This window comes from Prionailurus viverrinus, chromosome A1 (assembly GCF_022837055.1).
Source record: "Prionailurus viverrinus isolate Anna chromosome A1, UM_Priviv_1.0, whole genome shotgun sequence".
NCBI classification, from domain to species: Eukaryota; Metazoa; Chordata; class Mammalia; order Carnivora; family Felidae; genus Prionailurus; species Prionailurus viverrinus.
In genome coordinates, this window is record NC_062561.1 from 188,920,157 (window position 1) to 188,938,187 (window position 18,031).

Below are 18,031 nucleotides of genomic sequence, written 5' to 3' on the forward strand. Positions count from 1 at the left end.
AACTACCGAAGTGGCTGCCGGGAGAGGGCGGGACAACAGGAAGTAAACACTGACGGACTGATCTCGTCTCTGTCGGGAGCCTTTGGGGTCGGCTGTGGCCGGACTGGGTGAGGAAATGTGGGAATTTGGGGATCGAGAAGAAGTGAAGCTAGAAAACTCTGGGAAATAGGCTGAAGGCTCCTAATTCTTAGATATATCATTGCGGAAGTGATGAACGCCAGGTCGAGGGGGAAACGGGGATTGGGGACCGAGAAAGAAGCCGCCGTCCTAGGCCTCAGACACTTTACTTGTGCCCAGCCAGACCAGGAGTGCGTCTTCAGTGGTTTTTAGAGTATGAATTATCAGATGTTGGAGGTGCACTGTCCAGCTATGTTAGGGGGACAGTGTTGTTGGGGATTAGTCTGAATACCTATAAAATCTGTCAGATTTTAATTTTTTGTTAATGTTTATTTATTTTTGAGACAGAGAGAGACAGAGCATGAATGGGGGAGGGGCAGAGAGAGAGAGGGAGACACAGAATCGGAAGCAGGCTCCAGGCTCTGAGCCATCAGCCCAGAGCCCGACGAGGGGCTCAAACTCACAAACCGTGAGATCGTGACCTGAGCTGAAGTCGGACGCTCAACCGACTGAGCCACCCAGGCGCCCCAAAAAAATCTGTCAGATTTTAAAGACTTACCGTAGTTTCTCTTATATTAAGAGAAACTGCTTTTTTTTTTTTTTTTTACTAAATATGACTACTGGAATGCTTAAAATGATGTATGAGGCTGGCATTATATTTCTCTTGGACAGTGCCACATTGAAGGATTTTAAGCTTGTGCAGTAGTAGGACATGGTATGATTAAATACGTGTTTTGAAAAAATAACACTGCAGTGTGGAGAACTGGTTGGAGAGACTGACAGAAGACCCATAAGAAAGGAAAGTAATAACTTACACTGAAATGGTAGCATTGAGAATAGAGAGAAGTAGATAAATTTGAGTGCTATTCAGAAGGTGAAAATAGCAATACTTAGTGATGAAATAGATGTGGAGATTAGCTGGGACACATATGTAAAGGAATGAATGGTATTTTTCATTAAGAGAGGAAACAGGGGCGCCTGGGTGGCTCAGTCAGTTAAGCATCCGACCTCAGCTCTGGTCACGATCTCGCGGTCCGTGAGTTCGAGCCCCGCGTCGGGCTCTGGGCTGATGGCTCAGAGCCTGGACCCTGCTTCCGATTCTATGTCTCCTTCTCTGTCTGTCCCTCCCCCGTTCATGCTCTGTCTCTCTCTGTCTCAAAAATAAATAAACGTTAAAAAAAATTAAAAAGAGAGGAAACAGTGAATGGAGATGAGATTTCATGGAGGAGATCATGAGTTTCAATTAAGATTTGTTGAGTTTAGGTATCACTAAGACCTCTAAGTGAAGATGCTATGAAGTACGCAATTGGAATATATGTATATGAAACTCAGATAAAAGATCTGGAGAGGAGATGTAAGTTGGAGAGCCAACAGTGATATATTGTGGCTATGAAGCCTTAGAAATAGATGACCTAGTCCACTGATGGAGTCCTGAGTAATGAAAGAGACTCTAGCACTGAGCCCTGTAGAATGCAAAATCGAATAACTAGGCAGACCTAGATGAACCTGCAAAGGAGACAGGAGCAGCAAGAGAGAGTCAAGAAAAAACAGGAGAGGATAGTGTTACTTACGCCAAGGGATAAGAATCAAGAGGGAAGGAACAGAACTGAAAAATGTACAGTGGATTTAGTACATTGATCATTGATAACTTAGTGGTAATTCTTTAGAGAGGTAGAGGATGGAAGCTAAATTAGAGTGATTGAGGAGAGAAGTAGAAGATGAGGAAATAGAGTCAGCGGATATAGATAATTCTTAAGGCATTTCGTCTTTAAGGAAAACAGGACAATTGTTTACTCATGTAATGTGTTGGTAAAGTCCGAGACACACATACAGAAATTCAGGAATGTTAATGAAAGAGTCTTATGAAATTTTGAGTACATGTCTATATATTTCTCTGCATTTATAAGTTAGAGTTGAGGGAGGAAATACAGATGGTAAATAGAGACCTTGTGGAGGGGAACGAGACCCTTCCCTTACAGATACTATAAGAACTTATGAAATATATAAGCCAGACTGTAGTATATGTTATTAGGATGTACTTTTAATAGTTTTACTGATGAATTCATGAAGGCCTACTTTATACTAATATGTATTTCATTCTTTTCATAGAGGGGTCCAGATAACCATGTCAGCTGCAGCTGTAGATGCAGTTAATGCGGCCCCCCTGTCGGGGTCCAAAGAAATGAGTCTGGAGGAACCAAAGAAGATGACCAGAGAGGACTGGAGAAAGAAGAAGGAGTTGGAAGAGCAGCGGAAACTGGGTAATGCTCCTGCAGAAGTTGATGAAGAAGGAAAGTAAGTTATTTCATTATTTGCATGATCTGTTCATTCAGAATTCAGATTTATGGGGCGCCTGGGTGACTCAGTCGGTTAAGTGTCTAACTCCTGGTTTCCATTCAGGTTACGGTCTCAAGGTTTGTGAGATCGAGCCCCGTGTCTGGCTCTGCGCTGACCCCACGTAGAGCCTGCTTGGGATTCTCTCTCTCCCTTTCTGTTTCTGCCTTTCCCTCGTGCACATGTGCACGTGCGCTCTCTCTCTCTTCCTCTCTCTCAAAGTAAATAAATAAACATTTTTTAAAAATTCAAATTTATGTCCACGTAGTTGAGTAGTTTTTCATCCTTTGCTTTGACAGGAAGCTATCTTTACCATTTACCTTCTTTTTGTTTTTATTATTTTATCAAATTCATATATGTAAGGTTTAATAAAAAAATATTGAAGGACTTACAATGAACAGCAGTCATCCCTTTCAACCCCTCCCACTCCTTGTTCCACCTCTGCAAATCTTCTAAATCTTTCTGTTTTGAGTTTTTCTGGTTGATACTTCCACATCTCTAAATAATGTACCTACATCATTGTTTTAATCAACTCTAGACATTATTAGCTAGCTTCTTACTCTTTTATAAGACATTATTTACTAACATACATCCGTGTCTTCCATATCTAGCTCCTCACTTCAGTTCTATCACTATTCTTAGTTTCTATATTGGAATTTTTTTCAATCTAAAATAAAGTATAAATTACTTTGCTTATTTTTCTTTTTTTTTTTCTATATTATAGAGATACCAAGCATATTCTCTTCCCTCTCCCTCCCACTGCACTATCTCTGGCCTTAGAGTCTATAAAGGCTACCTTTGTAATTGTAATATCAACTATTTTCAAACTTTTTTTCTTTTTTACATGTTTATTTATTTTTGAGAGAGAGAGGGAGACAGCATGAGTAAGCACAAGTGGGAAGAGGCGGGGAGAGAAGGAGAGAATCCCAAGCAAGCTCCACATTGTCAGCACAGAGCCCTATGCAAAGCTCGATCTCATGAACCGTGAGATCATGACCTGAGCCAAAATCAAGAGTCAGACGCTTAATCAACTGAGCCACCCACGCACCCCTCAAACTTTATTCTTTTTTTTTTTTCTTTTTAACATTTATTTATTTTTGAGACAGATAGAGACAGAGCATGAGCAGGGGAGGGTCAGAGAGAGAGGGAGACACAGAATCCGAAACAGGCTCCAGGCTTTGAGCTGTCAGCCCAGACCCCAATGTGGGGCTCGAACTCACGGACCGCGAGATCATGACCTGAGCCGAAGTTGGACGCCCAACCGACTGAGCCACCCAGGCACCCCCAAACTTTATTCTTTAAAAACATATATATATTTTTTTAATTACAGAGACATCAACCCTCATATACCTCAGTATATTTCTTCAGTGCCATGGTATATTGATCCATCAAAAAGACCTACTTTAAAGCACCAGAGACCACAACCAGAGAAACAGAAGCAATACAGCTCATCTGGAGAATGGTACAAGAGGGGTGTAAAAGAGGTATGTGGGCAACTTTTATATATATCCTTTTGGAAATGGAGATTTTATTTTAAGAACTTAATATAAAACCTTCGATACTATGTTAAATTGAAACAGATTATATAATCTTTTACCTGAGATTAAAATTCACAATACATACTATTTTAGTCTGTGTTTTCTTTTATAAATTTTATGTTGCTAAAGTACTTAATTTTCTCATTTGTAAAGTATGGAGACTCTAACTCGTTTTTCTCTTAATGAGTCAGTCACTTCATTAGATAATATAGTAGTGAGAGCCAAAATTATTTCTAATTTATTCAGATAATTAGAATATTTTGTTTTTCTTTATATCCATTTATAGAATTCTATAACTACTAAGTACCGCAAGGGAGCATGTGAAAATTGTGGGGCCATGACACACAAAAAGAAAGACTGCTTTGAGGTAAGCTCACCTTTGAGAATTTTAGAAACTTGTCAGAGTCTCTTTTATTCTTCCTTGTCAGATTAATTCTATTTTTCTAAAATTACCTAAATTTTGGTACAAGTTAAAAAAAAAATTAATTTGAGTGAAATTAGATTAGCACCATCAGAATTTACTGCTGGGAGAGTAACTGATAACTGAACAGACCATAAACTCCCATGGTGTGTTTATGCTTGCTTTGTAAAGGTCATCTGAAATTTTCCTCTGGGCTACAGGAACTTAGGGAAAGACTTTATTTTATTTTATTTCCCAGAGACCTAGGCGAGTTGGAGCAAAATTTACAGGTACTAATATAGCTCCAGATGAGCATGTCCAGCCCCAGCTGATGTTTGACTATGATGGGAAGAGGGACCGGTGGAATGGCTACAATCCAGAGGAACACATGAAAATTGTAGAAGAATACGCCAAAGTTGATCTGGTGAGCAAAGTTCCCTGCTTTCCCACACTCCTTAAAGAATGTACATTTTGCTGTATCACTGGTTTAGCAACTCTATTTTTTGTCTTCAAGCAATATAAAAATGGTAGCATTTTTATAATAGTAGTAGTAGGCCTAACGGAATAGTGAAGATGAAACGGGCTAGCCCTATTGGCAGCAGTGTCTTATTTGATTCTTATATTGTTTTTTGATTCCTGAGGTTGCAGAAGATATTGGAAGCATGAGAACAGATTAGTATCTAAAGCTTTTGGCTTTTTAAGGTTATAAACTCTTGCCCCCCGTATACACACACACTGCATCTTGCCCATAGACCTATTTTTACCGTTGTCTCGCATAGCATTTGAGAGAGGTGAGAGGGGAATAGGATAACTCATTTCAGAAAATCGAATTTTATTTTAATTCAATTTCAGTTTTTTTCTGTTATGATTTTACCTACTCATCCCCATTCCTTAAAATCCATAGTCACACTGCCTTTTTCTTTTTTTTAAGTAGAGTTTACATTTAAAAATCATGGGATTTCGTATAATGTAAGTCTCATCTCTTCTTGAACAATGATATGGTAATCCTGGGTCTGCCTGGCAAGAGTCAGTCATCTGGAGTCAGGTGACAGCTGCTCCTTCTGAACTTAGCTTGTTCTCTGCAGTTTAATCACTGCTGCTGTTTGGCTCAGTTTATATTAATGCTTGGTTCAAACAGGAGTTTGTAACTCCTGTTTAGAAACCATAGTTCTGGAGCTACAAGAAATCCCAAAGAGACGACCTTGTTTAGTGAACTTTCTGAACGCAATAAATTTGTTGATTTTAAATACAAAAAAACTAAATGTTCATTTGAATGTTGTAAAGTTAATTTCAAATGTTTCCTTTTTTATTAGGCAAAACGAACACTGAAAGCCCAGAAACTCCAAGAAGAATTAGCCTCAGGGAAATTAGTGGAACAAGCTGTAAGTAATAAAAATGATCAATAAAAAAATTCAAACTCTTAGCAAACAAAAATGAAAATTGAAATAAGAATTCATTTTATCTCTCCAGTTAGAAAAGATTTTAGCAGGGGCGCCAGAGTGGCTCAGTCAGTTAAGCATCCAACTTCAGCTCAGGTCATGATCTCTCACGGTTCATGATTTCGAGCCCCACATTCAACTATCTGCTGTCAGCACAAAGCCCGCTTCAGATACTCTGGCTCCCTCTCCCCTGTGTGCACGTGCGCGCGCTCTCTCTCTCTCTCTCTCTCTCTCTCTCTCTCTCTTCTCTCCTCTCTCTTCTGTCTTCTCTCTTCTCTCTTCTCTCTTCTCTCTCTGTCTCTCTCAAAAACAAAATAAACATTAAAAAAAAAAAACAAGATTTTAGGGACAGAGAAGTGCTATTGAGAGGAAAGAGTAAAACTGGCACTCATACCATTCATGAGAATATACCTTGACACAATCATTTTGTAAAGAATGTTGCCATAAAATATTTATATCCGTTTTCTGGAATTAAATTAGTAGATCTTTCAATCCTAAAGAATTTTCTAGTAATCAGGAGAAAGTCATATATGCAAAGATGTTCATTGTAGCACTTTTTAAGATAGCAAGAAATTGAAATAGCTTAAATAGGAACGGGGAATTGGTGAAGTAAACTGTCCTGCATCTGCATGATAGAATGGGGCATGGCTCTTTTTTTAAAATTTTTTTTAATGTTTATTTTTGAGAGAGACAAAGCGTGAGCAGGCAAGGGGTAGAGAGAGAGACACACACAGAATCTGAAACAGGCTCCAGGCTCTGAGCTGTCGGCACAGAGCCCGACATGAGGCTTGAACTCATGAACCACGGGATCATGACCTGAGTCGAAGTCAGATGCTCAACCGACTGAGCCACCCAGGCGCCCCTGGGGCATAGCTCTTAAAATCTTTATAACAACAGTGGGTAACACTTACATTTAAATAACACATGAAAAAATATTGTAATATCACATAGGAAAAAAGAATACTAATTCTCATCCAGTGTAGAATTAGTAAATTTTTCTTTGTATTTTTACTATTGCTTCCTACATTTTCCATAATGACTATAATAATTTTATAGGTGAATAAAACAAAATTTTTGACTAAAAAAATTTTATAGTAAAAAGATGTATTGCAGCCAATTTTTTATTCATGACAACTTAATAGTTAATGTATATTATGCTTATTAAAAGTTTTTTTTTAACAAATTTATGGCACACATAAAAAACATTTGGAGTTTAAATTTCTAAAAGGAATTCTTGCCAAGTATGAATTAGAAACAGACCTAAGTAAGCACCAAGCGAACAGTCCCTGAGGCCACTTAGCGAACAGTCCCTGAGGCTCACAGCACAGGTTAACAGATAGATGCTAAAATCCAGCTCTGTCCTTGGCTAGCTAGGTGATCGTAGAAAAATTAATTTGCTTCTCTGAGCCTCAGTTTGTCATCTCTCAAACAGAGATAACATGTACCCTTCAGGAGGTTTAGCATTCATATCACATAGTAAGTAAACATTTGGTAATTCATAACTGTTGTTACCACCAATTCTGGAAAAAGGAAAATGGCCTGTTTCTTTTGTTCTAATATGTTCTCTGTTGTTTATTGTAAACATAGTATCATTTAGTTGCCCAGTAAGCATACTTAAATGTATACAGGGGACTGATGATTTTTGACCACTTCAGTACTTGGATATTAACTACATACATAGGAGAAAAGTCTACTGTAGAGATTGAACTTTCTGTACAGCATCATAAATTTTTTTGTTGTTGAACTCGCAACTTGTGGGAACTCCAAAAAACAATTATTTTTTTAAAAAACAGAGGTGCCTGGATGTCTTAGTTGGTTAAGCATCCAACTCTTGACTTTGGCTCAGGTCATGATCTCACAGATCATGAGATCAAGTCCTGTGTCAGGCTCTGTGCTAATAACACAGAGCCTACTTGGTATTCTTTCTTTCTCTCTCTCTCTCTCTCTCTCTCTCTCTCTCTCTCTCTCTCTGCCCCATCCCTGCTCACATACACTCTCTTCTCTCTCTCTCTCAAAATAAATAAATAAACTTAAAAAATAAAAGAAAAAACGGACACCTAGGCAGCTCAGTTGGTTAAGTGTCTGACTTTTGATTTCAGCTGAGGTCATAATCCTAGGGTCGTGGGATCGAGCCCGACACCAGGCTTCACACTCCACACTGAGTGTAGAGCCTGCTTAAGATTCTCTCTGTCTCTCTGCCCCTCTCCTCTCTTATTCTCTAAACCAAAAATAAAAATAACTGAAGAACATTTAAAAGAACACATGATTCTGGGATGCCTGGCTGCCTCAGTCAGTAAGGCTTGTGACTCTTTATCTCAGGCTTGTGAGTTCAAACCCCATGTTGGGTGTAGAAATTACTTAAAAAATGAAATCTTTATTTAAAAAAATGATTCTGGAAGTAACACATAGGCAGTGAAAGAAATTTTAGAAAAATTATAAGGAAGAAAGTATCTCCTATTTTAACTATTAACATTTTGAGGTAGGCCTTTCTAGGTCCCACTCCACCTACCCCCATATATCTATATATGTGTGTAATGATAATACAACTTGTTTTTTATGTGGATTTCATCTTTGCATACTTAATTATCACCTCTTTCAGTTAAACGATAGAGGCAATGAGATCATGTTTTCTGTGTAATTAAATAAATATACACCTATTTATTTTTATATAAATTCACATGGTATTATATAAAACTCAGAGTAATTTAAGAAGATATGCAGTAAAAAGTCTCCCATCCTTGCCTCCATTCATCCTATCTCAAAACCTCACCACCCCCCCCATAATCTGTTTTTCTTGTGGATACTTTCAGAGTTTCTTACATAAATACAAACAAAAACAAATATATAATGTTATTCCCATCTCTTTCTCCCTTTTTAACAGCAAAAAAAATAACAGCAAAAAAGAAAGGGGGTAGCAAATTATATGTTTTTTTCCTACAGATTGAATAGAATCACTTTCACGGTTTTTTGGGGGAGGGGGGAGAGTTCAAGCATGAGCAGGGGAAGGGCAGAGGAAAAGAGAGAGAGAGAGAATCCTAAGCAGGCTCCATGCCCAGTGTGGAGCCAGGAACAGGCTCATCTCATGACCGTGAGATTATGACCTCAGCTGAAACCAAGAGTTGGACACCTAACTGACTGAGTCACCCAGGTGCCCCAGATAGAATCACCTTAATGGATGTTCAGTGTTCAAGTATAGTAATGTATATAACCAATTATCTATTATTAAGTTGATTTTTTTCCCAAATTTTTGATACTATATACGACACTATAAATCACATTCTTGTACATATCTCTTTATATAATTGATGCATTATTCCGTTAGAGTAAATTCCATAATTTGTAGTTGTTGACACAGTGAGTATTTTATTTAATATTTTGGTGTCATATCACTTAGATGCCATTCAGGAGAGCTGCTCAAATTTATGCTCTCACCAATATATTGTATATGTATCTATATCTATCATTCTATTTATATAGGGAGAATGGATAGATAGATTGATTGATTGATTCACACACACATATATTTTCATATTCCCCCACTATACTATAAGGTACTCTTTTTAACGTTTGAAGGTTTTTAAAGGGACATGATAAAATACTGATTACTTTGGTATAGGCATTTTGTAGAATTAGAGAAAATCCTGACCAGTTGCTAATGAAGAAAGAGTATCTTTGTGCCAAGGATCTCACCCTTCTTAGATTACAGTATGGTGTCATCTGAGTAGATTCCTTCATTGCCTAAATTTTACATAAGCTGTTCTGGTTCTAAAGATACTTATTACATGATCCTGTAACATTTTCTTTTTGGACTTGATAGAAAACTAGTAAGGTTTAGCAAAAATGGTGTCTAAAGGTTAACATATAAGAAATGAATATATATTGATTACATTGGTCATCTTGATGTTCCTCCTACCCTTGTGTGATTATAATCCTATATCATTGAAAATTCTCTAGAAATTTACTGGCTTTGTAGACAGTCTGATAAAATTATTCATAAGTACATACTTGTATTCAGAACTTATGTGTTCATTACAATGAGAAATAGGAGGATTTGTTCAGTTAGATTTAAGTTATATTATTTTACCTAAGTATTTAACATGTGAATCAATAAGGGCTTCTGGGTGGCTCAGTCGGTTAAGCATCCAACTTCAGCTCAGGTCATGATCTCACACTTCATGAGTGTGAGCCCTGCATCAGGCTCTGTGCTGACAGCTTGGAGCCTGGAGCCTGCTTTGGATTCTCTGTCTCCCTCTCTGCCCCTCCCCTGCTTGTGCTTGCTCTAACTCTCTCTCTCTGAAAACTAAACATTAAAAAAATGATAATAAAAAAATAAAGTGTGAATCAGTAGATTCAGTGGAATAAAATAACAAATTCTTTTTCTTCTTGCATAATGCAGAATTCTCCAAAACACCAGTGGGGAGAAGAGGAACCAAATTCTCAAACGGTAATAAATATTTGCCTTGTCTGGCAAATTTTTCAATTTCTGATGGCTAATGGCTAATAACAATAACTAATAATAATAGCTTTAAGGAATATAACTGAATAAGAGTTGGATTAAAGGAAAGTAAGAACTAGATGCTGCTCTTTTTTTCTTATAATTTGTTTTTCCCTCTTTCCACTTCCTTCAGGAAAAAGATCATAATAGTGAAGATGAGGATGAAGATAAATACGCAGATGACATTGACATGCCTGGACAGAACTTTGACTCTAAGAGGCGGATTACTGTCCGGAATCTCAGGATTCGAGAAGATATTGCAAAAGTAAGCCTTGCCAACTTAACATACACACTCAAAAAATATTTGTCTTCCCACCCCAAATTTTGTCTACTCATCTGGTATCTGGATAGTATATAGGTAATATAGTCATTCCAAGATTAGGTATCATTCTGTATTTTATCTTCTGTACCTGGAAATGTATACACACAATTGATCGTGATTGACTCATCTGCCTAGTGTGCTGAAATCTTTTTTGACAGAAGTAAACATTAATGCAGTCTTAAACCATTTTCCCTTCTAGTATTTGCGGAATTTAGATCCAAATTCTGCTTACTATGATCCCAAAACTAGAGCGATGAGAGAGAATCCCTATGCCAATGCAGGAAAGAATCCAGATGAGTAAGTATCAAGTTAAATGTATAGATTTTGGGGCGCCTGGGTGGCTCAGTCAGTTAAGCATCCAACTTTAGCTCAGGTCATGACCTCACGGTCTGTGGGTTTGAGCCCGGCATCAGGCTCTGTGCTGACAGCTCAGCTCAGAGCCTGGAGTCTGCTTCATATTCTGTGTCTCCCTCTCTCTGTTCCTCCCATGCTTGCTGTCTCTCTCTCTCTCTCTCTCTCTCTCTCTCTCTCTCTCTCTCTCAAAAATAAGTAAACATTAAAAAATAGATTTCAAGGTAGGGCAGGGGTGGGGGGAGAGTTTTTAATCATAAAACTGAATCTGAGTTAAAATAAACATCATCTATGGTTGGGTCAGAAAAGAATGAACTTTCCTTAAAGAAAGCAATTTCTGAAACAACTTGTTTTTTAAATTTGCATTTACAGAGTGAGCTATGCAGGGGATAACTTCGTTAGATACACAGGAGATACCATTTCAATGGCTCAGACACAGTGTAAGTGTTTGCTCTAAGTCAAGGTATTTTTATAAGCTCAAAAGAAATTTGGGGGCATTTTTAAAAGTTTGTTTTTAACAAGCATGCAATAAACGTAGCTGACAAGTCATTAAAATGTCTTTGATTTTTGTAGTGTTTGCTTGGGAAGCCTATGACAAGGGATCTGAAGTGCATCTGCAGGCCGATCCTACAAAACTAGAGCTGTTGTACAAGTCCTTCAAAGTCAAAAAAGAAGACTTCAAGGAACAGCAGAAAGAAAGCATCCTGGAAAAGGTAATTTTGACCAAAATGCTTAAAAAAAGAATGTTTGTTAAAGAGAAATGACTAGTGGGGCGCCTGGGTGGCGCAGTCGGTTAAGCGTCCGACTTCAGCCAGGTCACGATCTCGAGGTCCGGGAGTTCGAGCCCCGCGTCAGGCTCTGGGCTGATGGCTCAGAGCCTGGAGCCTGTTTCCGATTCTGTGTCTCCCTCTCTCTCTGCCCCTCCCCCGCTCATGCTCTGTCTCTCTCTGTCCCAAAAATAAATAAACGTTGAAAAAAAAAAAAAATTAAAAAAAAAAAAAAAAAAGAGAGAAATGACTAGTTAATGATCATTCAATTTACATTTGGAATACAATGCACATAAAGTCCCTTTTAGTTTGTTAGGAACAGTCCTACCCTCACATTGACTTGAAATCAAGTGTATACATTATCAGTTTAGCTGTATCAGGAAGCTTTTGCGGGAAAACAGCAACAACAACAAAAACATAGCAGTTTAAAAGAAACATTGGTTATTTCTGAGGATTTTGTATGTCAGCTGGGTCTCCTGGTCTGGGCCTGCCCATCTGAAGCTGGATGATCTAGAATGGCCTCATTCTGGTCTCTAGCAGTTAGCAGGCTGATTGTCCTAAGAGACCTCATCTGGAACAGCTCATGTCTGCCCAGGGTGGGCTCTCCTCCTTTGGTAGGCTAGTCCAGCTTCATATGGCATTCTTGGGGTACCAGACACTAGCAACAAAAATATGCCCCACTGCACAAGTGCTTTCCAGGCCTTTGCTTGCATCACATTTGCCCAGTTTCCCACAGGCCTGAACAAGTAACATGGCCAGGCCCAGATTCAAAGATGGAGAAACAGACTGTCTATCTCTTGAGGGGAAGAGTAGCAAAGTCATGTGGCAAATGGGCACGCATACAAGGTTAAGAGGAATTGATGGCCATTTGGTAATTTGCCACGCTCAACACATGGATAACAACTGAGACATCTTTTATTTGCCTATAAAAATCATGTGGCTTTTTCTTTTTCACTGTACTTTGTATAACAGAGCCCATAAAAAATATTGCTTTCGTGTTTCTGATTAGAAACAAACTGATCAATAGAGATTTGAATGAAAACCTTTGCTGTAAAATGTATTTAATAATATTCAATGTTCTTTTAGTATGGTGGCCAAGAACATTTGGATGCCCCTCCAGCTGAATTGCTTTTAGCTCAGACTGAAGACTATGTGGAGTACTCAAGACATGGGACAGTCATCAAAGGACAGGAGAGGGCTGTCGCCTGCTCTAAGTATGAGGAGGATGTGAAGATCCACAATCACACAGTATGTGTTAAACTAGAACCATCTGGTGTCCTTGTTAGCATTTTTCTCTGAGTTATATTTTCTTTTTACAGCTTCATAGCGAATCATTGTTGGGCTTGTTTTCCTTTTTTTTTTTTTTTTTTATATTTTAATTTTATTTTATGAAATTTTTCTAAAAATACAAAAACTTTAGAATACTATTATGTTCACCCACATACCCACCACCTAGATTCAGAAATATTTTGCATGTTGCCATATATGTTTTGTCTGGACAGAGGGAGGGGTGTATGCATGCTGGTATATACATATACCCACATATATATATTTGTATCTTTTTTTTTTACTAAAATACTTGAAAATTACAGATATTATGATATTTCACTGATAGACATTATATCATGTATTTCCTAAAATTAAGGATATTCCCCTACATTATCACACTTTAGAAAATTATCATGGACTCCTTAATATCCTCTAATCTGTAATTCTTAATCACATTACCAAAATATACACAAAAATGCCTTTAAATAGGTGGGTTTTTTTTGCTTTTGTTTTTGTTTTGAGTCAGAATCCAATCAAAGTTTATTTTGGTTGTTATGTCTCTTTTTCTCTATCTCCCTCTATCGAAACTCCCCTTTTTCAGGACAGTGACTCCTAAACAGATCAGGACAGTTATTTTGTAAACTCACATTCTATTTTGACTGGTTCAATTACTTGTATGATATCATACGAGTTATTCCTCTATCCTCTGTATTTCCTATAAACAAATTCAGATCTAAAGACTTGACTAAAGTTAAATATTTTAACAAGAACATAAGTGATACAGTGTAATTCATACTGCATCACATTATAAAACACGTGTACCCAAACTACAATTGTCTAAGTTGGATCAAAAACAGAACTACCTATAGGAGCCAGGCTGCTAAATCATATGAGTGAAGTGACTCAGGCAAATTATACAAACTAGAGAACACAAACCCTGTCTGAAAGGGGCATCCACTGGTCAGCAACAGCCAGTTCTTGCCAAGTAGGAATGTGGGCCCAGAATTTCCCAGTCCTTCTTAATTTTTAAAGAGAAGTCAGATATCCTAATTTTTTTTTAAAGTTTTAGGAATAAAATGTAAGACCATTATAATTTAATGCCTGCTTGTCACACTTGAGAGCAGGCCACCTTGTCCCTATTAGCTAGCCCTGGAATCCCCATAAGTTTCCTCCCAAGTTAACCTTTTAAAGGACTGTATTATTTTATGCTCATATCAACAGTGTATGAGAGTCCCTAGTTTCAGGTTCCTTTTTAAGTAACAACTCTCTCCCTGCAGCATATCTGGGGATCTTACTGGAAAGAAGGCCGATGGGGATACAAATGCTGTCACTCCTTTTTCAAGTATTCCTATTGCACTGGAGAAGCTGGGAAGGAGATTGCTGTAAGTAATTGTGCTCTAGTTCTTGCAAGTGTAAAACAACAAAAGTTCTTAAGTCAGAATCTGTATGAAACATATTTCTCATGTTTCAAATTTTAACTTTTTCTTCAATGATCGGTAACTATGATTACTCAAGTCAAATGACTATATTTTCCCACAGAATTCAGAGGAATGTATTATAAATGATATAACTGGAGAAGAATCTGTAAAAAAACCTCAAACGCTCATGGAGGTAAGTCTATAATCATTTGTCCTGAATTTTTTTTTAATGTTTATTTATTTTTGAGAGAATGTGCTCATGCATGGGGAGAGGGAGAGGGAGAGAGGGGAACAGAGGATCCGAAACGGGCTTTGTGCTATCAGCAGAGATCCCAATGCAGGGCTCAAACTCATGAACCGTGAGATCATGATCTGAGCTGAAGTCAGACACTTAACTGACTGAGCCACCCAGCACCCCATGTGTCCAAAAATTTTAAGTGCTGGAGGGCAGACTTCAAAATTTGCACCAGAACTTTGTTTTTGCATTAATAACCCTATATTTCAATCCTCCCTATCAGATGCATCAGGAAAAACTAAAAGAAGATAAAAAGAAGAAAAAGAAGAAGAAGAAGAAGCATCGAAAGAGCAGTTCAGATAGTGATGATGAAGAAAAGAAACATGAAAAATTGAAAAAGGTACTTTATGAAGTCAGAGCAATGACAGTATTCTTTATTTGTACGGACCTTAATAAATTATCTAGTCCTGTCTCCAAGCTCATTTTAAAAATCCCAAGTCTGGGTGATTTGCTCAGGTCACCTTGTATCAGGCCTAGAATGCAAATGGAGATTTTTTTGTCTTAGTATTGCCTGCTTCTCAGAATGTTTGATAAAAATCACTAATGTACAGAAGAAATGTTCTTTGTAAAGCTGTTCTTTAAGAGTTATTGACATATGTCCAGAAAGAATTGCCTTCTAGCTCTAAAATTTGTGTCAGCAAGTCCTTGGGAAAAGTCAGAGTTGTAGTTTCCACCAGAAGTATCAGTTTTGGACTTATGTTAGTAAAGTGAATCTCATTGAATCTTTGTTATTAAGTAAAAAATTTTTAACATTGAAAATGTGGTAGACTATTTCCTGCTGTATGAAAATATTGTATCAGCCAAACAGTGATTCGTTGTAGCTTGAAGGTAGTCTGGCTGACTCTCAAGCTCTTTCAGATAATCTAGGTTTTTCATATAGCAGTTTACATTCAGTGGGGTCTTTTGGTACTCTGCTACTATTGGTGGTACTCATGTTTTTTCTTTCACTGTAGGCCCTGAATGCAGAGGAAGCCCGCCTTCTTCACGTCAAGGAGATTATGCAGATTGATGAGAGGAAGCGGCCTTACAATAGCATATATGAAACTCGGGAACCCACTGAAGAGGAAATGGAGGCCTATAGAATGAAACGTCAGAGGCCGGATGACCCCATGGCCTCCTTCCTTGGACAGTAGTAGCTAGTTATAGACTGTCACCCAAGATAGACACATAGATACATTCTTTTCAGCTTCTTGCTGATAATTGTAGGTGGAAAACCCCTTGACTACTCTTTTTGCTGCCTGACTTTAATAAAGCTTCCAGAAGTCCTTTTGTAAATTCATTTCTTTGTACACCGAAGAAACAAGAAAAACAAAGAGCAATTCATTAAGTGTATGTTAAGATTTTTTTTCCAATTTTATATTAGGTGATGTGGAAAGAGGCTTTGGCTCTTTACCTAGCAAGAATGTCTTCTACTCAACATCATTAAGGCTTAAACTGTATCTCCACAATTCATATGGCCCTTTATCTAGTTAACACGCATTTTGAAGGCAGATTAGTTACTCTTTCTCAAAATCAGGGTTTCATTTTTTCAAATTATTAGTAACTATAATTATAGTTATTTGAGAATCCTTTGTTTTTGCCTTCTAAGGTTTCCCTGGTCTGAAACTAAAAAAATTATTCTATCTTGGGTTTTGGGTTACTGAAAGGAAACCTGTAGAACATATGAGTAACTTTATCTCCCATGTCAATCTGTATAGTAATAATTCTGTTTTCTACTTGGTTATAAAATTTTTATTTTTAAAATATTTCCTTGTATCTTACATCCAGAATAACAGAAAAATAATATTTTGTCATCTTTGAGCCAGTGTTGTGATGGTCTTTAATCATTCTGGACTTGAGCCTTTAAACACAGAAATCCTTTCCTCTATCATAGAAAATACAGTTTGTGATACTATTTGTTGCTTTAATTGTGATTGCCTTTATGTAAAAATAATGCATATTAAATTTTAAAAGATTGTAGAATATCCATTATACCTAATATCTATAGTAAGCAGGTGTCTGTAAAATTTGCAAAAAGCAAAACCTGAAGTTGAAAGTTTCTTTAAAGAATTAGAAGGATAGCTTGTAGGGCTATTAATAACTGAGACCGCCATGATCCTCAGGCCTCTTCTAAGACCAGCATGAAAATAATACTGACAGAGTGGGCTCAATGAAAACAGCCTGTTTCAAACCCCTGATAGAAGTACATTGGCTTTTTAACAGCTCACCAAAACTGATTAGGATACAGCTTTAAGTTACCATCTCAGAAATAGTAACAATCGAATTGTCAAGTACTATGAATATAGTGTGTAGATTCAGACTACTGTGCAATTAAAAAAGCAATGCAAATGGAGGTAATTCTTAACCTATTTCAAGAAAGTCAATGACATGTGTTCATATTCCTACCTTACCATGGGGTAGCTCCATAAAGTGACAATGTCTATTTTGTATTTTATTTATCTTTTGGTAATAAAGATACATAATTAGAATACTTAACTGAGTGGTTTGTAGCATTATTTCAAATATTTAACAGAAAAGCAGTTTATGGGACTGTCAGGGGGCTTAGCTTCTTTAATTTTGAGTTAATTTTTTTTTTCCAACGTTTATTTTTGGGACAGAGAGAGACAGAGCATGAACGGGGGAGAGGCAGAGAGAGAGGGAGACACAGAATAGGAAACAGGCTCCAGGCTCTGAGCCATCAGCCCAGAGCCTGACGCGGGGCTCGAACTCATGGACCGCGAGATCATGACCTGGCTGAAGTCGGACGCGTAACTGACTGCGCCACCCAGGCGCCCCATAGCTTCTTTAATTTTGAAGTCAAAAAATGTGTCACCTGACTTTTCTGGGTCTCTGTTCCCTCTTCCATGAAACCTAATTTACTGATTTTAGGAAGAATTCTATAATATCTGAGCTCACGTCTTATTTCTTCATTTTGGAAAAAAGATAACACCTGGAACATGATTCATTATGTGAACTTTGATTTTATTTCCCTAATAGCTGCCTGTTGAGTGTTGGAACTATGTACTGTAATTTTTGTATATTATCTCTGCAAAAGAACTTCATGGACTAATGGATAATCTATTTTATAATAAGCACAAGGGCTTAATTAGTCCAGGTAGCTTGCTCAGGTCCTGATAAGTAAAAGTGTTAGGGCCAGGACATAAAGCCAAGTATCTATTGACTCTAAAGCCTACTCTTTTCTCTAGTACTTAAAGCCCTGCTTTCTGGACCAGAAAGACTGGTCTTTTGCAATTTCTTCTGTTGACAGAAACCTCAAGCAGGCTTCAGTCTACCAGGTTCACCCTGA

At 37.6% G+C, this 18,031-nt stretch overlaps 1 protein-coding gene across 1 annotated transcript; it reads left to right on the plus strand.

The window, feature by feature from the left end:
- Positions 1 to 14: 14 nt before the first annotated feature.
- Positions 15 to 16,010, plus strand: SLU7 (SLU7 homolog, splicing factor). The gene is made up of 16 exons (XM_047868680.1): positions 15 to 107; positions 2,227 to 2,412; positions 3,782 to 3,935; positions 4,276 to 4,356; positions 4,649 to 4,813; positions 5,703 to 5,771; positions 10,225 to 10,272; positions 10,457 to 10,588; positions 10,845 to 10,942; positions 11,369 to 11,436; positions 11,570 to 11,709; positions 12,850 to 13,011; positions 14,310 to 14,414; positions 14,572 to 14,643; positions 14,969 to 15,085; positions 15,699 to 16,010. The coding sequence occupies exons 2-16, from the start codon at positions 2,243 to 2,245 to the stop codon at positions 15,876 to 15,878; spliced, it is 1,761 nt and encodes a 586-aa protein (XP_047724636.1). The 5' UTR covers positions 15 to 107; positions 2,227 to 2,242; the 3' UTR covers positions 15,879 to 16,010.
- The last annotated feature ends 2,021 nt before the right edge of the window (positions 16,011 to 18,031 follow it).